The sequence below is a fragment of the Eretmochelys imbricata genome, chromosome 1 (genome assembly GCF_965152235.1).
Source record: "Eretmochelys imbricata isolate rEreImb1 chromosome 1, rEreImb1.hap1, whole genome shotgun sequence".
In the NCBI taxonomy this organism is placed as follows: Eukaryota; Metazoa; Chordata; order Testudines; family Cheloniidae; genus Eretmochelys; species Eretmochelys imbricata.
In genome coordinates, this window is record NC_135572.1 from 63213307 (window position 1) to 63234610 (window position 21304).

The 21304-nt window shown below is 45.4% G+C and overlaps 1 protein-coding gene across 3 annotated transcripts in view; it reads right to left on the minus strand.

Moving 5' to 3' along the window:
• Nucleotides 1–21304, minus strand: part of DNAJC15 (DnaJ heat shock protein family (Hsp40) member C15) — a 55038-nt gene that overhangs the window by 17704 nt on the left and 16030 nt on the right. For all 3 annotated transcript variants that reach the window (XM_077811871.1, XM_077811862.1, XM_077811852.1), the window contains 2 exons: nucleotides 20751–20824; nucleotides 3050–3126 (listed from right to left, as the gene is read on the minus strand). In XM_077811871.1, coding sequence (XP_077667997.1) covers nucleotides 3050–3126; nucleotides 20751–20824 — 151 coding nt within the window. The remainder of the gene's footprint in view (nucleotides 1–3049; nucleotides 3127–20750; nucleotides 20825–21304) is intronic.

Consider the following 21304-nt stretch of genomic DNA (forward strand, 5'->3'; position numbering starts at 1 on the left):
GCTAAGCGGGGGTGTCTGGGTATAGGAGGTCTGGAAGCACGGGGGTTGAGTGGATAGGGGGAGCAGCTCCCTGTACAATGACCCCTCCCCTTGTATGGGGAGGGATGAGGGTAGGAAGCAGGGGAGGATGCTGAGCTTCATGCAGCTAGGTGAGGTTTCTGAGCATGGGTCTGACACAGCCCCACCCACTCCTTGCAGGGGAAGAGGAAGTCCTATCCTCTCCTGCCTCCCGCCCAGACAGGACTAGTAGCTGATCCCGGCTCAGGGTAGGAGCCACTGGCTGCGGTGTTCCCAACCCCGTGGTGATTAACCTCTCTGCTGGCTGCTCTGGGTGCCTGAAACAATGTACCTGTGCTGCTAGAGAGTGGTGCATGACTGCTCTTGCAGCTTCCCTGTCGGAAAGTCATTTATCTGTGGGGAAGCAAAGAAATCTGCAGATGATATGAATTGGGGCAGAATTCCCCCAGGAGTAATATGTCCCTTCTTGCTTCAACCACCATTCCAGAGGATATGCGTCCATGCTGATGACGGGTTCTGCTCAATAACTATCCAAAGCAGTTCGGACCAACGCATATTCATTTTCATCATCTGAGTTAGATGCCATCAGCAGAAGGTTGATTTTCTTTTTGGTGGTTCAGGTTCTGTAGTTTCTGCATTGGAGTGTTGCTCTTTTAAGACTTCTGAAGACCTCATCCCTCTCAGATTTTGGAATGCACTTCAGATTCTTAAACCTTGGGTCGAGTGACGTAGCTATCTTTAGAAATCTCACATTGGTACCTTCTTTGCGTTTTGTCAAATCTGCAGTGAAAGTATTCTTAAAAGGAACAACATGTGCCGGGTCATCATCCAAGACCATTATAACATGGAATATATCGCAGAGTAGGAGACATATGATTCTCCCCAAAGGAGTTCAACCACAAATGTAATTCATGCATTCTTTTTTTAATGAGCATCATCAGCATGGAAGTACATCATCTGGAATGGTGGCCGAAGCATGAAGGGACATATGAATGTTTAGCATATTGCACGTAAATACCTTGCAATACTGGCTACAATAGTGCCATGCAAACGCCTGTTATCACTTTTACATAGCTTTGTTTTTGAGTGCAGTTACATAACAAAAATATCTACATTTGTAAGTTGCACTTTCACCATAAAGAGATTGCACTACAGTACTTGTATGAGGTGAACTGAAAAATACTATTTCTTTTGTTTGCCATTTTTACAGTGCCAAATATTTGTGATAAAAAAATACAAAGTAGACAGTGCTCACTTTATATACTGTATTGTAAATGAAATCAATATATTTAAAAATGTAGAAAAACATAAAAAAAGGTGATAAATTTCAATTGGTATTCTACTGTTTAACAGTGCGATTAAAACTGTGATTAATTTTTTTTTAGTTAATCGCGAGAGTTAACTGCAATTCATTGACAGCCCTAATTCAAAATTCTTGTTGGCAGATTAAGGAGAAAAGTGACAATTGGGGCAAGTAAAGGTTCTCTGACCACATACTGGCTGGGGCATCAGTACTTTAAAAGGCTCCCCACGGGATGGCATTCTTGCCTTTTCTCCACTGCACACTAAGATAGTACTAACTGGGGAAACTGAAACAGAGCATAAGGGATACCTTTAAAGTGCATGGACATTGGAATTATGGGGTTGGGATCTCCCATCCCTCCTTTACATAGCACCAGTTCTCTAACACAGACCTCTGAAACAATAATTCAACTGGGAATTAAGGTCCAGAATCACCAGTACATCAACTGCTATGAACTGTTCTGTCAAAGCAAACCAACTTTAAAAGCCATCTAAATGGACCAGTAAGCTCTAACTGCAATGCACTACTCTGGGGTACCAGTGAATCTACCCATAAGTTTAATTTTAATAAGTGATTTAAGGTTGCTAACGCATATCTTTAAGTTATCCAAAATACCACGTGGTACCATTCTCTTTGGATTTCTTGTTTAGTGTGCATGTATGAAATATATATTTTCAAAACCTAAGGAAATTGCAAGACAAAAAATATATCAAGGAGGACATAATTTTGGGACATATCAGTTAAAGATACGGGAATGTTGTAATTAACTTTAAATGTAACCTTAACTCTCAATTGCCTGGATTAATAAGGGTTAGATATGGCATCGTTACAACATTCCTGTAATTAAAGTCTAATTAATGTTAAGGTTACACAAACAAAAATCCAGACATGTTAACATGTTTGAACTGCACAGTTAAGGCAACCAAACAATCTTAACTCTGGCCTATAGAGACTTCCTGCAATAATCATGCAATTATGATTAAAACATTTTAATCTAATCTTATCTGGGGCCACAAATGCTAAACTGTTTTTAAAGACTTTCAGGACTCGCCCTACCCTTTCCTGCCTTCCTGGAGTTGCTATAGGGAAGAATAAAGGTGGTTTGGGTGCCTCAGTTATCCATTTCCATATGTTAAAAGAAATCCAAACATGTTTAAGTGTAACCTTAACTCTTAATTGCCTGGGTTTGTAATGCTTGGTATTGGGGATAATCACAATATCCCTGTAATGTGTTTTATCCTTAAGTTACACATGCCTACGCTCACCCTTAAATTCATCCTAATACGTTGTATAGCATCCTCAATTCCTTTAACCACAATAAAAAAGATGTGAAGAGAGATTACACATACATTTGAAATGACAGACTCAATGGAATTGCTTTCTGCATTACTGATGCATTAATACAATCCACAGTATTGTAAATCTTGATTTTTAGTGAGATCAGAGTAGATCATGTTGATCAGCATAGTATGTGTTGTTTTGATTTATATTTACAGCATTTGTCCTCTACTGCTGTAAGTGGCCTGAAGGTATGACAAAAGTTGCGTGGCTGCCCATTTTATTGTATGTTTTTTTTCCCACCAAAATACAACCTTAGAATGGCATATGGAACACAATTTTTGTTAACAAGTTACAACTGTGAGCACCATATAGCCCTATTCTTTCACCTTACATTTCTTCATTCAGTTTGGTGATAAAACAAAAACAGTATTAATGCAGCACACCTACCTTATGCCTAAAATAAGACTAGCTTCTCGTCTACTCATTTTCTGTTCAAATCCTCCTTTATAGTATGATGAGAAACTCTATGGGGGAATGGAAGGAGGAGGAGGGAAGAGAGAGAGGAAAATAATTAGTTCCACGTACATAGGTGTCATGATCTCAATGCTATTCTATTACCTTAACAAGGTTGATTAGCATTTGATTAGATTTCACTTCAAGTGATGAAACTACTGCAAAACAAATATGGTTTAAAAGGAACTCTGTCAAACACTGAAAATCTGACCTCTTAAAAGTTACAGTTTGTGTTTTTACAGTGTCACACTGATAATGAAAGACATTAATTGTTGCAGCCATTGATTTGTAGGGTTGAGAGTCTCCCTGCCCCTTGGCAGGGGAACCCTAATTGTCTAAATGCTGGGTAGAATGAAATTGCACATGAGCACAGCCCTGGGCTTCATGTGCACATAAATTCATGCCAGCTTAACTTTCCCTGCCATTTGGGATTATTTGCTGGTTTTTTCCCAGATCAGAAACTGAGATTTTAACCACTGTTTAAAACAACGGAAAGAGAAAACTTGTTTTGGAGAGTGAGGTGTGGTAAATTTTTTTAAAGCAAAAACTGTAGTTGTCCAGGGAATGGAGTGAGGATAAAACTGATGCCTATCAACCGTAAGTGTGTTAAAATAAATTACTGAAATACCATAGCATAACTAAAGATATCAGTGGGTTTTTTTTGTTTTGTTTTTTTTAAATAAAAAGAATTAGGGACTAGTCCAGCATCGCACAGCCGCAACCCTCTAAGTCAAACGAGCCTCAGAGACAACAGATGTAGTTCCAAGACAGCCTGACTATTGGGCGCTGGAACCCAGAAGTCAGTTAAGAAGACTGAAGTTTTGTTAACTGCCAAATTTATCAACAAGTAAGCTTTACAAAAAGTAAGTTTCATTCTTTTATCATCAAACTGAAGTCTGGCTTCAGAACTGGGCTTTTTATCCACAATTAAAATATGCCTGGCACTTAATGAAACATGTTTTCAGTTAGCTACTAAATATACCTAGTAATTACCAATAATAAAATGTGTCATATTTATACAGCACCTCATCCCAAATGAATTTACAAACACTCATTTAAATTACATGCACTTATAAGGCACCTATTACGGTATCTAAGCAAACTTCATAGTTAAGATTAGGAGCAGATAGTCTCCCAAACCATACTGCTTACACAAGAGGGACGCTTCACCTATTACCAAAAAGCAGCCACCTCTGAGCTAATACACCGCAACATTACGGCTTTAGAAAGGCAGAGAATTTAGTATCAAATAAAATTTCAGAGAGCACACAGGGCCTGCTAGTGCCCACTCTAGTCAATGGAAATCCTCCCAATCACTTCAACGGCCATTGGATCAGACCAGTGGTTCTCAACTCACGGGCCACTTGCAGCCCAGACCCAGCTGTGTGGTAAAAAAAATTCAAAGTTTGCCGGTCCCAGCAGAGGGCAGGGCCAGCTGAGGGGTAGATGGCATCATGGAGCCCTGCTGGAGCGCTAATGCCATCAGGGAAGGCAAAGCAGCTCTCCATGGCAGGGGAGCAGCTCTGGTGGCAGCCTGATGCTTCTTCCCTCTCCAGGACAAATGGTAGGGTTGCCAGGTGCCCAGTTACCACGTGTGGGGGAAGGCACTGGGCCATCAACCCATGCCAGCCATAGGCGTAGTTTAGGGGGGCATTGCCCCCACCACCTCTCGCAGAAATAGGGGGTGCTGAGCAGGACTTGCTCTGCTCAGCCTGTCAGGGTGGGCGGTGAGAGGCACAGGTTCTGTCCTTCCCACACTGTGCCAGCTCACTCTGCGCCTCTCCCTGGTGGAGGCTGGCAGCTCTGGGATGCTGCCTCCTGCGTCCTGGTGCCTGTCATTGTCCTCTTCTACGTGTGCCGGGTCCTGTTTCTGTACAATAGTGAGTGCCTATGCGGGGTCAGGGCAAGGTAGTGGGGAAAGAAGAAGGATGGGATAGGGCAGGGGGAAGAGAAGGGAATGGGGCAGGAGGGAGTGGGACAGGGGCAGGGGACAGTATGGAGAGGAAGAGAGAGGGGATGGGGCAGGGGTAAAAGAAAGGGATGGGGGAGTGGGACAGGGCAGGGGACAGAGGGGAGAGGAAAGAGGATGGGGAGGGAAGAGGAAGGGGATGGGGCAGGGGGAAGAGAAGGGGATAGGTGACGGAAGAGTGGGACAGTGGGGAGAGGAAGGGAGAGGGGATGGGGCAGGGGGAAAAGAAGGAGATCATAGAATCATAGAATATCAGGGTTGGAAGGGACCTCAGGAGGTCATCTAGTCCAACCCCCTGCTCAAAGCAGGACCAATCCCCAATTAAATCATCCCAGCCAGGGCTTTGTCAAGCCTGACCTTAAAAACTTCTAAGGAAGGAGATTCTACCACCTCCCGAGGTAACGCATTCCAGTGTTTCACCACCCTCCTAGTGAAAAAGTTTTTCCTAATATCCAACCTAAGTGCTTCAGGATTGATTCTTTGAGGACCTGCTCCATGATTTTTCCGGGGACTGAGGTGAGGCTGACTGGCCTGTAGTTCCCAGGATCCTCCTCCTTCCCTTTTTTAAAGATTGGCACTACATTAGCCTTTTTCCAGTCATCCGCGACTTCCCCCGTTCGCCACGAGTTTTCAAAGATAATGGCCAATGGCTCTGCAATCACAGCCACCAATTCCTTTAGCACTCTCGGATGCAACTCGTCCAGCCCCATGGACTTGTGCACGTCCAGCTTTTCTAAATAGTCCCTAACCACCTCTTTCTCCACAGAGGGCTGGCCATCTATTCCCCATGTTGTGATGCCCAGCGCAGCAGTCTGGGAGCTGACCTTATTCGTGAAGACAGAGGCAAAAAAAGCATTGAGTACATTAGCTTTTCCCACATCCTCTGTCACTAGGTTGCCTCCCTCATTCATTAAGGGGCCCACGCTTTCCTTGGTTTTCTTCTTGTTGCCAACATACCTGAAGAAACCCTTCTTGTTACTCTTGACATCTCTTGCTAGCTGCAGCTCCAGGTGCGATTTGGCCCTCCTGATTTCATTCCTACATGCCCGAGCAATATTTTTATACTCTTCCCTGGTCATATGTCCAACCTTCCACTTCTTGTAAGCTTCTTTTTTATTTTAAAATCCGCTAGGATTTCACCGTTAAGCCAAGCTGGTCGCCTGCCATATTTACTATTCTTTCGACACATCGGGATGGTTTGTCCCTGTAACCTCAACAGGGATTCCTTGAAATACAGCCAGATGGGGCAGGGGGAAGAGAAGGGGATAGGCGATGGAAGAATGGGACAGGGGGAGAGGAAGAGAGAGGGGATGGGGCAGGGAGAAAAGAAAGAGATGGGGATTGGAGAGTGGGACGGCGGAAAGGGACAATGGGGAGAGAAAGGTGGGTGGGGTGGGAAGAGGAAGGGGATACAAGGATGGGGCAGAGAGAAGAAAAGGGGATGACTGAGCGCCCCTGCCAGTGAGAGAGCTGTCTCCTCGCTTCTGGGCATCCGTGCCAAAGGCATCCACAGAAATGGGGGGGGGGGGTGGCAAGTGCCCCCGCACTAGCCACAGCTGTGTGTCACCTCTGGGGGCAGGATGAGCATGCTCCAGGCTGCAGTGCACCCTGGACTGCCTGCAGAAGACAGTGCCCACCTGCCCAGCCCCTGCTGGCCATGTCCAGACCCAGAGCTCACAGCCAGAGCTGGAGGCTGCCCTGCAGGTCCTGTCTCCGGTGGGAGAGCTGGTGCGGGGTGGAAATTTGTCCCATTGTGGCTTCCAGCTACGATCCCCCATGGCTCGGTGGGTGGGATTAACACTGCCCCTTACTGTCTGGGAGAAGATGTTGAGGAAAATGTGGCCAATTGGGCAGCCACAGCAGGTAGGGTGGCATATATATTGCGTGGATGTGGCCCACATAACACAAAGAGCTGTATATGCAGCCCACAATGGTAAACAGGTTGAGAACTACTGGATCAGACCCTGAGAGAGAGTAGAACATTACCGCCTAAAGAGAAACTTGGCAATGATACCTAATAACTGGGGGGAGAAGTAGTAAAAGATCACAGGTAACATTTTCCAAAGCACTTAAGTCTTCTTTGAAAGAGGGACTTAAGTGACTTATTTTCCAAAGCATCTAGGAGACTAAGTCCCATTTTCAAAAGAGACTTTGGTACTTAGGTGCTTTTGAAAATGTTAGGCATCATCTCTAGCATAGCTCTCTAATGTGACAATGGGATACTGATTCAGTGCTGATGGAGAAAAGTCTGCTATGTCCCGAATTATCTCCACCTTCTCCCACAGAACCCTACCCCTGCCTTTAATAGGCTCCATTTGAGGTACTGACCAGTACTCATTAACTTGAGATCACAACCTAAGTCAGTGGTGCGCAACCTGCAGCCCATCAGGGTAATCCACTGGTGGGCTGCAAGACCGTTTGTTTACATCAACAGTCTGCAGGCACAGCCGCCTGCAGCTCCCAGTGGCCGCGGTTCGCCATTCCCAGCCAATGGGAGCTGCGGGTGGCCGTGCCTGCAGACGGCCGTGCCTGCAGATGGTCATTGTAAACAAACTGTCTCGCGGCCCTCCAGTGAATTACCCCAACAGGCCGCATGTGGCCCGCAGGCTGCCCATCACTGGCCTGAGAAGTATGGCTGCAAGACAAAATACAAACTCCTTTTTATAATTGTAAACATTCTTCTTATTCGCGCCTAGGAGCCCTAGTCATGGACCAGGACCCCACTGCACTAGGTATTATACACAAAAGACAGTCCCTGCTTAGACTGTTTACTTCAGGGAGCCCCGATCTTTATAGTTTCCAAAAGGCATTAAACAAGTGTTTGCCCTGTTCTTTTGAGAGGAAGACACTCAGGCTGACTTGGACCTTTAAAATCACAGCTAGGTCATTAAGGATAATGGTTTCCTTCTCAGGGGATGCTTATGGCACAAACAGCCCCTTTTTTAATGAAAGTCCCAGTCCTAAAGAGATTTGAAGCTTCCTTTTTAAAGCAAAAGAAATCAGACTAAAAGTCATCTTTGTCTAGGTTAGAGGCATGGGCAAGTGGGGACAGAACATTCCTAAAAAAGAGGTAGAAAGGCAGTTTTCTAGCTACCAAAGAAGAGAGAGGTTTGACTACTCATCTCACTTACACGTGCTACTTGGACTAAAATAGTGAAGTGTTTTCATGAAGCAGTGCTACTTTTGGTATTTCCCTGTTAGGAAAACTCCTCAAAGTGATAAGGGAAGGACATTTCAGGCACCTTACAATATTAAAATCAGCCTACCACATCTGCAATCCTTGCTGGGCTGGAAAGATCACACAAGTGAGCTCTCCACTTCCTGATTACTTCTGATATTCTGGGCACCATTTAATCATAGGCATGTCTTCCTTACACGTTGTGCCCTATACAGCCCATGAGAGTTAATTCAGTTTCTTGCATGAACTCTATTAAAAGGTGAAAAGAAAATGGTAAATAGCTTTAGGCCCACTCTAAGTGTATGGTTTCCCTCAACAATCTCCAAAAAAAGGCTGTCAGATAGGGAAGCCAAATTTATTTGGGCTGTGACATCTTTAAAGACCTTCCCCGACTCACGTAACCCACCTTTCTGTTACAATTTCTGCACCAATAAGAGATATTCCAGTGTCCTTATGTTTTAGACTAATCACCACACCCCATCTGTATAGAAGCTATGGTTTTTATAAAATGTGTAGGTGTTTCAGTATCCCCAAGTCATCACAATCTCTCACTGAAGAGACAATACATAACTCCACAAAATAAAAGAGCCACTATATATATTCTGCTAGATATTAAGAATATTTAATGGGGGAAAAACTATGTTAATACAGATTTACGGTTGCTTGATGGTATGCTGTCCCCTTGCCGTATCCTGAGTTGAACAAAACTCACACTTCTGAAAACCAGGAAATGCCTCAACACCCTCCACTCCATTAGCACACACACTTTAATTCTGCCAACCCCACAGTTGCTGAAATATACAAGCTCTTCACCTTCTTTTAACCACCCATTCACACTCAGCCACAGGATTCCATCTAACAGTATTAAAGGCTAAAATAAGGGGAAATGGGGGGGGGGGGGAAGAAAGAGTTGCCTGCACCACCTGCCCTCTTCAAGCAACGTATCCATATGCACATGCTCACACTGGCTCCTGGCACTATAACATTCAGGAGGTTCCAGATCCTAGTGTACACTCACTCATACAGCCAACTTCCCAGAAAGAATACCACATGTGTACAATTTAAGAATCACTTCTCGGCCTTTTACAACTCCCTTACACTTACTCAGAGGATACCATCTCAACCTACACTTTCATGTAACCATCATTAAAGCATTAGAATCCTCTCCTATTCCACCTCACTACTGGACAATTGCCATTTAATAAAAGCCCTGTACCTTGCTACTGACATAACCTACACCATTCTACATAAAAGTGATGCATCCTGGAGGTACACATGCAGGTCTTCCCTTTCCTCACACGTTTCAGAGGGTGCAAAACACAGATCTCCTCGTATCACAACCACAGCCAATTTATCTGTTTTATTGAACTCATTTATACTTTTGGCCTTTACATCATTCCCTAGTAACAAGTTCCACAGGTTAACTTGCATTATGTGAAGAACTTCCTTATGTTTGTTTTAAACCTGTTGCTATTAATTTCAGTGGAAGATCCCCCAGTTGCGTGTTATGTAGAATAGCACTTCTCTATTTACTTTTCCCACACCATTCATGATTTTATAGACCTCTAATCTCCCCCCACCCCCATCATCTCTTTTCCAAGATGAACAGTCCCACTCTTTTTAATCTCTCCTCATATGAAAGCTGTTCCATAAGCCTAATTATTTACATTGCCCTTCTCTGTACCTTTTCCACTTCTAATATATTTTTTTTTGAGATGAGGTTTCCAGAACTGCAAGCAGTATTCAAGGTGTGGGCGTACCATGGATTTACACAGGGGGATTATCATATTTTCTATCCCTTTCCTATTTTGTGCAAATGTGTTCAGAGTACTATCCACCATCTATGCAAGTGAAAAAGTGAACTTAAATTCAAAATTTGGGTCTCCCAAAGACTTAGTGGCTGCCATGCACTACTTGGGTAAAACTGAGCAACAGAGATCAATCTGACCCATGACACAGCAATAGATTGCTCACTAGTTCTGTGCAAACCCCATTAGAAACCATTAGAAAAACAATGTTGTTGTTTCAGAGCTTATATATCTGGAACCCCAGTTCAAACCCCAAGGGTGGGGGAAGTGTCACTAACCCTACTCCGCACACCCACAAAGCATAGCAAATTTCCATACAAGCACAAAGATTTTAGAGCGCTTAGAAACATCCTTCTCTAAACAGGAAAGATGGATGGACAATGGATGGAAAAGGCTCCTGTGCCCGTCCATCTGCAGCACAGGAGGCTCTGAAATGTGTGAAGTGACCAATTCATCTCAATAAGGTGTTTTCAGCTGAATGAGAACACCTCATGGAGATTAATACAACCTGAAACAATAGCTCTGAGACATGTGAATTGCTCCATTCTTCTCAATAGGTGTTATATCGCCCTCCTGAGTATGGGAGAGCCTCTGATATGCATGAAGCATGCCTGTTTTCAGCTCCCCACCCAAAGGGAGAATACTCCTCCAGATCCTGGCTCACATGGGGGCAACGGTGGGGAAGAGGGGGTCCAACCCCTGTAGGTGGGCACATACTCCACAGATCCTGGCTGGGGCAGCCAGAAGGGCTCAGACACGCCCAAAGGGGCAAGGCCTTAGACCCTGGCTCATATGAGGAGGGCAGGCTCAGGACCCCCTAAAAGGGAAAAAGCCCCCCCATAGCTGGGCACATACATGGGAAGGAAGAATCCCTGCCTCTATTCTCCTACAGTCCCCCTGCCTCTCAACCCACTGTCCCCCTTCCCACTACTCCTACCTTAATCCCCAAGCCTCCCTCCCCTAACACCCACCTCCATTCATCTCCCACCCCCGTTCCCTTCCCCTCATTGCAGCTCCAAACCCCTCTCCTCCCTTTCCCCCATTTCTCTTCCCCCTAATTACCCCATCCCTCTCCGGAAGAATTCACATCTCTAAATTTTCCCCAAAGGCTTTGGGAGGTGCAGGGTGGTTCGGAGGCAATGGCAAAGCTGTGGCATGCACTGGGGTGAGGGAGCATTGGCAGAGCTGTGGAGTGCCACACTTCCCTCACTTGAGCCCCCAACCTCTTCCCTTCCTCTACCACCCATGCCCCTTCCAATAACCCTGTTCTCTTCACTGCAGCCCCAACCCCTCTCATCATATTCCCCCACTCCTCCACCCTTCAATGCACTTCCCCTCCCAGAAAGCATTCACATATCCAATTTTCTTTCCTTGAATTCTTTGATTACACACCTCACCCCCCAAAATGAAATTACTACCCATGACTCAAACTGTACCCAACCTCCAGCCACTCAGTCCAAAACTCCTTTTGTCACTGTAGGAGGGTGGGACAACAGGGGGAGAGAAATGAGGAACTTAACCTTAGTTACATTAACGGATGGGTGAATTCACAACCATAAGGAGGTCTGTGATTCATCTAGTCACCAGTACTTTTCAGTGAAACAGAACAAGGCAGCAGAAGGAAACTATTTTTTGGCAGGGACTGTAACTCAGGAACCTGTGGGTCAAATGACTCCAAGTTTGGATCACTAACCCTACCCCGGCACCCTCACAAGGCACACCGAATTTCAAAGCAATCCAATTCACCGTTCAGACTTCACAGCACTTACAAGAATTAAGCTTTAAAGCGGGCAAAATGGCAGGAATGGAAACCCACTAGCTGTTTTTCTGTATTGGCACATTCACAGTGTAAAAATGATTTAGTGGGTGCCATGCACTAGCTTGGGTAAATCTTGACAGCCTGAAACTATTTTGACCCACATCACATCATCAAAAGTTTGATCTCTAGTGCTGAGAAAACAAAACAAACGTTCAGCATTTTTCAGGGCTTCTCTCTCTGAAATCCCATGCTCAAATGACTCAAAATTTGGCTCACTAACTCTACCACGCATCCTCCTGAAGTATGCCAAATTTCAAAGAAATCCAACTAAGCAAGTCAATTTTAGAGAACTTAGAAAGGTCACCCTTTAAAAAGATGTCCCGATACAACCTATTGTGGCACTCTGTTACCACTGTAACACTGCATATGTTACAAATCCCAAGATTCATTTCCTCTTCCCAGACTTTTTAACATCTTTACTTTACACATAGCGTTAGAACGGCTGACTTGAGTTATATGAATCACAGAAGATGTGATCCCCCAATCTCATTCCTAGACTCTGACAGTCACATGACAGCCTGACTGAGCAGAATCCCAAACTCCGACCGGAAAGGAGAGAATTGCAAACTAATTATTGTAGTACTCCATGTTTGCTAAAGAGGGGATATATTCATTGTGGAAGAGGGAATTCCCATGACTGTGCATACTGAGGGCCATGGACATTCATTTTGCCTTAGAATTAATATGGTTATAGCTCAGTCTTCATATGCATCAGCAATTCAACAAGGTAGTGCCACTGAAATAACTCTTTATCTATGTCTTATTTGAAAAGTGACTGAAGTTATAATAATGGTAATATCTGCCTCAGTAATGCAAACCAATGATTAATTAATGTTTCACTCTTTTTGATGACAACAGGCTCATGTCACCACAGAATTAGCAGAACAGTGTAAGCCGCACTAGTGACATCAGTGGCAAATGACACTTTGAAAAGCTAAGTTAACTGGAAAAAAAGTGTTTCTCTGGAAAAGCCGCATTACAGGAGATGGTAGGTGAGGTAAACACTTAACAACCCTCCCTCCCCCCAAAATTCCTCTAATCCTTTCACTGAAATAACATATTACAGTAGAAACTTGAAGGCTGGACTACGGTAGTGTTTTTACTTATGTATATATACTTAACTGCAGTAAGTTATAGTTAAATGGAAAGTAGTGATTCAAAGTAAATTTCAATAGATTTCAGTTACTAATCTTAATTAAAAGATTACCAGAATTGTTGACTATACATGCTTTTTGCTTACATAAAAAAATAGGTAAGAGACGCAAGATACAGGCATTTTAAATGACCATTTAATAATCACTCAGCATGGGTTCAGTTAGTGATCTGGAAGAAAATCAATATGTTGTTTACTCTTATCTGTGAATGTAATTAACTGGGAATTGTTACAAACAAATAAAATTAGGATTAGGGTGAGATCTCTGATTATACAGAGCCGGAGGTGAACCACAGGGAACTACGGCCCATACCCAAGGGTCCCAAAGTTTCCATGTGCTCTGCTAGTCTCTCCTATAACATTAACCATAGACAACTATGCAACTATTAAATGTATTCTCCAGCAGCAAGAGCAGCAGTAATTATTGCTGTGATAGCTACTAGTTCAGTAGTCAACACCGTCCAGAAAGCAATATGTTGTAGGCAGAGGGGACTAGAAGGAACTACCTTATTATGTTCTCTAGCTTTGAATCCTTCTTCACAAAAACCATACAGATAGAGCACAAAGGAATTTGGGCAGCAGGGGCTTCTGCAGGATCCTAGGGAAAAAGTACCCTATATGCTCTCTCCTTTCATAGTTGGAAGATGGAAAAATCAGTTTTGTTCTGCTTTACCCACATCTTCTGAGTCACAGGCAGAAAATAATTAAATTGATACATTCTGGGAAAACATATCCCAACACAGATACTCAAGAGAAAGAAGATACTTGTAAAACAGAAATGCCAGAAAATGTTGGTTGACTGTTAGACATTTTTTAATGCATACTGGACCATAAATTTATAACGCACTTTAGAGAAAAACAAAAGCTATTGTTCCTGCCCTGGCAAAATTAATCTAAATAAGACACACAGAGGAAATAATGGCGAACAAGAAAAAGAACAGAGGGATGAAGGTTATAACAAACAAACACTTAACATGTGAGAGATGCTGAGTCTGATGCTTGAAATTTTTAAGTTTGCAAATAGAGGAGGACAAGTCAGAAGAAAGAAACTGCACTGACTGAAGATCATCCTTGCAAAGCTAGCCAAAAGAAAGATTTAAAGAAAGAATTTGAAGGGAGGAAAAAAAAACCTTTCATGTCCATTCCAATCAGGTGTGCGTGCACCGTGTGCATAGTTGTCGAAAATTTTTCCCCCAGCAGCTCCTGTCAGGTTGGCTGTGGAGCCCCCTGGAGTGGCGCCTTCATGGTGCTGAATATATGACGCTGCTGACCCGGCCTCTCCCCAGTTCCTTCTTGCTGGCTATTCTGACAGGGGTAGGAGGGTGGGTATTGGAATGGACATGAACAACACATCTCAAAGAACAATAGTTACAAGAAGGTGAGTAACCATTTTTTCTTCAAGTGCTTGTTCATGTCGATTCCAATCGGGTGACTTCCAAGCTCCATCCCAGAGGTCGGGTCGGAGTTAAGGAATCGCAGATTAGAGCATTGCTCTGCTGAAAGCTTCATCATCTTTAGTGTTGTGTGATAGCACAGTCAGAGGTGAACGTATGCGCCAAGGACCAAGCAGCTCTCCTGCACATTTCTTGTATCGGGACCTGGGCCAGGAATGCAGCTGCCGAAGCCTCTGCCCTTGTGGAGTCAGCCTAATGTGTGCAGATACAGGCTGGAATCCAGGAAGATAATCTTTGAAAGAGACCAGGAGTCCTTTCATGTGGTCTGCCACCGCCACGAACAGCTGGTTCGACCTCCTGAATGGCTTTGTGCGCTCGATGTAGAATGCTAATACCTGCCAAACATCCAATGAGTGCAGCCTTTGCTCTTGGGTACTGTTGTGGGGCTTGGGATTGAAGACAGGTAGAAAAATGTCTTGGCTAGTATGGAATTGTGACACTACCTTAGAGAGAAAAGCCAGGTGAGGTTTGAGTTGCACCTTGTCCTTGTGGAAGACCAGGTAGGGTGGATTGGAAGCAAGGGCCTTTAACTCCAACACCCTCCTGGCTGATGTGATGGTGACCAGGAAGGCTACCTTCTATGACAGGTAGAGAAGGGTGCAAGATGCCAGTGGTTCGAATGGGGGTTCCATTAATCTGGAGAGGACCAGGTTAAGGTCCCATGCCAGAAGAGGCTGTCTAACCCGAGAATATAGCCGTTCCAGGCCCTTAAGGAAACACCCTATCACAGGGTCAGCAAATATGGAATGTCCAGACATGCCTGGATGGAAGGCCGAGACAGCAGCAACCTTGATGGATGACACTGCCAGGCCTTGTTGGTTGAGGTGCAGAAGGTACTCCAGGATGAGTGGTATAGACGCCTGGAGTGGAGGAGTGTGATGTTGGGTACACCAGCAAGTGAACCGCTTCCACTTGGCTAGATAAGTGGATGATTCACCTGGTGGATGGTTTTCTGCTGCCGAGCAGGACCTTTCTTACTGGTTCCGAACACAGCTCATTGGGTTTAGCCATGAAGCTTCCAAGCCATGAGATGGCAGGCCTGAAGGTCCGCATGGTGAAAGTGACCGTGATCCTGCGTGATCAGATCGAGGAAGAGTAGTAACACGAGAGGAGTGTCCACTGACAGCTCCAGAAGCGTGGTGTACCAGTGTTGACGGGGCCATGCTAGGGCCAGCAGAATTACTACAGCTCTGTCTCTGCAGATTTTCAGCGGTACTCTGGGCATGAGTGAGAATGGTGGAAAGGCATACATGAGACAGTCTCCCCAGGGAAGCAAGAACGCATCCAAGATCAAACCCAGGCTGTGATTCTGAAAGGAACAAAACATTGGGCACCTCCTATTGCTCCTGGTAGCAAACAGATCGATTTGGGGAAACCCTTACCTTTGGAATGGAATATATGACATCCGGACACATGGCCCACTCGTGATTGTCCGCTAGTTTGTTCTGCACACCTGGGAGACAGCCCACTCCATTCACCTGGAAGCATTCTATGCAGAACTCCCATAGCTGAGGGCTTCCTGACATAGGGGGGAAGAGCGGGCTCCACCTTGCTTGTTGACATAAAACATGGCCAAGGTGTTGCCCGTCATTACTGCCACACCCTGGAATTAGAGCCGGGATAGCAAAGTTTGGCATGCTAGCTAGACTGTTCTGAGCTCTCTGATATTGATATGCAGGGAGAGCACGTCCTGCGACCATAATCCTTGTGTCTGGAGCTCTCCCAGATGCGCCCCCCAACCCAGAACTGATGTGTCCATTACTAGGGACAAGAGCAGCTGGGGGCTGTTGAAGGGGACTCATTGGAGGGACTCAAGTACTTAGCCTGAAATCTGTGGTCATGGTGCCAGACCGTCGAGCCCTAGGCGGCATACAGACGCGAGTCAAGCTTGAAGTGGTCTGAGTCTTCAGTTTGGCATGCCAGACCACATAAGTACAGGCTGCCATGTGGCCGAGGAGACTCAGGCATCCCCTCGCAGTAGTGGTCCGGTACCTCCTGAGGTTTTGGATAATGTCTGTCATGGTCTGAAATTGGGTCTCTGGCAGGACCGCCCTTGCCTGCACCAAGTCCAGCATTGCACCGATTAATTCTAATCTTTGAGTCAGTGACTAAGTTGACTTGTTCATGCTGAGGAGTCCCAGCCTCTCAAAAGTAGCTCTGACTAGTTGGACTTGAGACTCCACCTGCTCCCTGGTACACATCCTGAGTAGCCAGTCACTGAGGTAGGAATACACCTGCACCTGCCTCCTGCAGAGGAATGCTGCTACAACCGACATACACTTGGTGAACACTCAGGGGGCTATCAACAGACTGAAGGGGAAGACCGTGAATTGAGAGTGTTTATAGCTGGCTACAAAGCACAGAAATCATCTGTGCACTGGCCGAATAGCTACATCAAAGTTCGTGTCTTTCATGTCAAGGGCAGCATACCAGTCTCCCAGATCCAGGGAAGGGATGATAGTGCTGAGGAAGACCATGTGGAACTTCAACTTCACCATGAACCTGTTGAGCCCTTTCAGGTCTAGAATGGATCTGAGACCCCCACTTTGCCTTGGGGATTAGGAAATAGCTGGAGTAGAACCCTTTGCCCTTTAGCTTCTGAGAAATCTCCTCCACTGCCCCTATGGCAAGAAGCGATTGCACCTCCTGGATAAGGAGTTGCTCGTGAGAAGGGTCCCTGAAGAGGGACAGGAATGAGACGGGAGGAGGAGCAGAACTGGACAGAATATCCCACTTCTATAGTGTGGGGAATCCAGCGGTCCGATGTTATTTGGGACCATGCAGGATAGAAGTGGGATAGACTATTCTGAAAGCAGGGTTGAGGATCCGCTATACAGTCTAGCACGTCGTCCCCGCGTGCATCTTCAAAAGACCTACTTGGAGGCCAAGGGGGTGCACGCTTGGCACTGTGATGACGAGGGCGGAGATGGCTTATGCCTGCTGTTCCTACCTTGTCGTCTAGAAAAGTCTTGCCTAGGGTGAGGTTGATAAGGATATTGAGGGGGTTTGAGGCTTAAAGTGTTTTCGCTGAGAAGCTGGGGTATGCATCTCCAGCAACTTCATCATCGCCCTTGAATCCTTTAGGCTGTGTAGCCTGGGGTCTGTTTGCTCCACGAATAATCCTGTCCCTTCAAAGGGCACGTCCTGCAGAGTCTGTCGGATCTGGGGGGGGGCAGGCTCAAAACTTGAAGCCATGAGGTCCTCCTCATGGCTATGCCAGAGAATAAGGCATGCACTGCCAAGTCAGCAGCGTCCAGTGAGGCCTGTAAAGAGGTCCATGCCACTGTCTTGCCCTCCTCCACAATGGCCCCAAACTCATTCCTGGACTCTGATGGTATTAGTTCCTTAAATTTGAGCATGGAGTTCCATGAGTTCAAATTATATCTGCTCAGGACTACCAACTGATTAGCAATCCTGAGCTGTAGGCCCCCCGTGGAGTAGACCTTTTTACCAAAAAGGTCGAGTTTTTTTAGAGTCCTTGGACTTATGTGTGGGTCCCTGCTGCCTTTGTCTTTCAAGTTCATTAACCGCAGACACCACCAGGGAGCAGGGCTGAGGGCGGAAGTATAGATATTTGTAATGCTTGGAGGGAACAAAGTATGTGTGTGCTACCCCCTTGGCCACCAGGGGGATGGAGGCCGGGATCTAGAGGGCCATGGCGGTGCTGATCAGAGCTGGCTGGGTTAGTGGTGCTGCCAGGAAAGTGCCAAGACCTCCATCTGTACCAAGAGGATCGGGGACGCGATGATGATTGGCGCTGGGAGTCGGACCGCTGACGATCCAACGACCGGTGCCGCAAGTTTGACCAGTGCCGCAAGCGAGAGCGGCACCCCCTTTCCAGTGCCAGGGATCGATGACCTGGCAACACGGGCAGGCACATCATTACTGGCTTACCATGTGACAGTAGCAGCCTTGGCAGTCCTGGGGGCTGGCTGTGGAGAGTCGGGGGACTGCAGTACAGTCACGGCATTGAGGTCCTATGCAGCCTCAAAGGTGTCCGGAGTGGATGGTAGCCTCACCTCCTCCACTATATGGTTTGGGGAGTCGAACGGCCCCAGGCTCAAGGGTCTGAAGTTCCCAGTGCCAACTCCAAGGGTCTTTGGGCCAGGTCTCCCCCTCTGGGATGTGCCCCATTGACCTAGACTGCCGGGGAGGGTCTCACAGGAGATCCGCCTCTACCCTGCTTGGCGTGCCTCTTCTGTGGCGCCAGAGAGTGGGACTGGTGCTGGGCAGTTCCCACAATCTTAAGCCTGAGGGATCGGCAGTGCCGCGAGTCTCTGTGCTCAGAGATCTTCCACTGTGCCGATTCTGCCACCGACGCCGGCGTGCTCCACACCAAGGAGCTCCATGCCGGGTCCTGCTGTGCTGAGGTGGACTGTAATTTAAGAGTCGCCTTCAACCTGAAATCCCACTCCTTTTTGGTCCTGTGTAGAAAACCCTTGCAAATCCTGTAGTAATCGGCTTGGTGAGCCTCCCCCATACACTTTAAACAAGTGTCACCAGTTGGCACAGGCTTGTTGAAGGGTTTGAACTCCAGGGATCGAGGCATGTCCTGAGGTCCCCAGGGGGAAAGGTCGGGATGGAGGGGGAATCCCCCCACACTTCCAATGGAAACTACTACTAACTAATCAAACTAGAACTATAAACTACTGAGATAAATTATACTAGAAAGCTAGGGGAAGCGAGGAGAACTTGCAAGCAAGCCACTCGCACTTCCGACAACTGTCACAGGCAGTAAGATGGACCTGAGGAGGGGGCAGGTCAGCAGGGTCATATATTGAGTGCCATGAAGGCATCACTCCAGGAGGCTCCACAGACGACCCAGTGGGAGCTGCCGGAAAAGTTTCCGGCAACTGTGCACGCAGTGCACGCACGCCTGATTGGAATCAACGTGAACAAGCACTCGAAGAAGAAGAGGACATTATTCTAGGCACAAGAGTAGTCTAAGCTCGGGGAGAGGGGGACTTTGACTTGAGTGCATCTTTTAGACCTACAGAGCAAGAAAGAGTCCACCCGTCAGCTGGACTCAGACAGTGTATGGATTCTGATGTCAGCCCTATCCTTTGTATGTGTGTAAGTGAATGTGCACTTATACACTTGCAGCGCATCCTAAATTTCCAGTCCCTGAACAGTAAGAATTTATTTTATAATGGTACCCACAAAAGTTAGATTCCACAATTTTGTTTCTTTCTTCTAAGCTCCATGACTTACCCACCTTTGCTCCCCATCCACATTGGTACAGAAGTGCCATTATAGCACTGTGTGAGAAAAATCTATGACCTGCTGCTTGCTTTTGTGTTTATTTAAATTCTGCAGCTCTGCATGGGAGGGTGAAGAGACCTTGCTGCCCTTGATCTCATCACAAAGGGGAAGTGGTGCTGACTAAGATTTGCTTTTACTTGAATATCCAATATGCTTTGCGCTGAATATTAAACGTCAACATGCCCCCTGCAGAGAGAGCATTCCAGACTGCGAAGAATACGGAAGTGTCCATATCCTGAGGCCTCTGAAGGGATCCATTGAAACAAACAAATATCCCCCTTAGTGGGACTTTGCTTCCACAGAGAGGAATGGGAGAAACCTTTGTTAGCTCAGATTCCAGGAGAGGACACAGTCACCGAAGCCAAGATTAGATATTAAGGAGAGTGCACAGCAAAGATTCCACTGACGCACATAACAGAATGAAGGAAAAGATACCACAAAGAGGTAATCTGGGTAAAAATTCAGGCACCTGTTAGCTGGAACACACTGGATAAAAGCACAACTGATGTGTCCGAGAGAAGACAGGCTTCAATTCTTTTTCATGTTACCACGACAAACCTCCCCAGCAATTTGTTTACATTTTTATAAGCCATGTCTGAAAGAAAAGTGACTAGAGATTTTTATTTTCCACCATTTAAAGTGATATCTTAGGTCACGGGTAGTCATTTGGATCCTTCTAGAAGTTTGCCATAGCTAAAGGGGCCATGATTACATTCCTTATACACTCTCTGGCAAACAATTTTGAGACTAGGAAAGTCAAATTAGGGAACTAAACTCATACCTTGGATCTCACCAACATCTTTTGAGAAAAATTCATCTGAAAGCATTTAAAACTACACCGAACAAAGCACTGGAGCATGTAGCGTTGAGAATAATCTTGCAATGGAAAACCTAACTAGATATCCTAAAATGTTTCTCTTCAATTTTAAATCATGTTTGTGATTTTAAATATAATTTTAAATTGTTTATGATAAAATAATCTCTAAACTTACAGAGGTTGAAATCTTCCTTGCTGTTTCTGTGAATACTTGTTCCAGTGGTTTCCAGACCTGGAAAGCATAGCGACCTGAAAAACAATTAAATAATAATAATAATAATAAAAAAATCAAACTTCACTTAAAAAAGAAACCTTTACAGAGGTTTACCTGTGCAAACACTTATTTTGCAAGTATAATACCAGTGTAGGATTTTTGGTATAAAAATCAAAGCCATCTCCATTTTTAATCTCTTCATGTAATTTGTTTGCTGGCAAGCACTGTTGCACTTTACTGCTTTACAAGATGTTCCCTGAGCTGTCAGTTTTGTAGTCAGGCCCAGAACAGTTCTCTGATGAGTTTGCAATCGGTTGCATTTTTCAATCTTTATATTAAGAAGAGGGGAAAAGTCTGGTAATAAGTTTGGAAAAGAAAGTAATAAATTGCAAGATTCACAATGTTTGTTCCCAAGGCCAATATATTCCAATATGTTTGGATAGGATAAACTGAGATATGTGCCTTGTAAATTGTAGGAAATATTGCAATTAGCAATTATAGCTGGCATTTGTAAT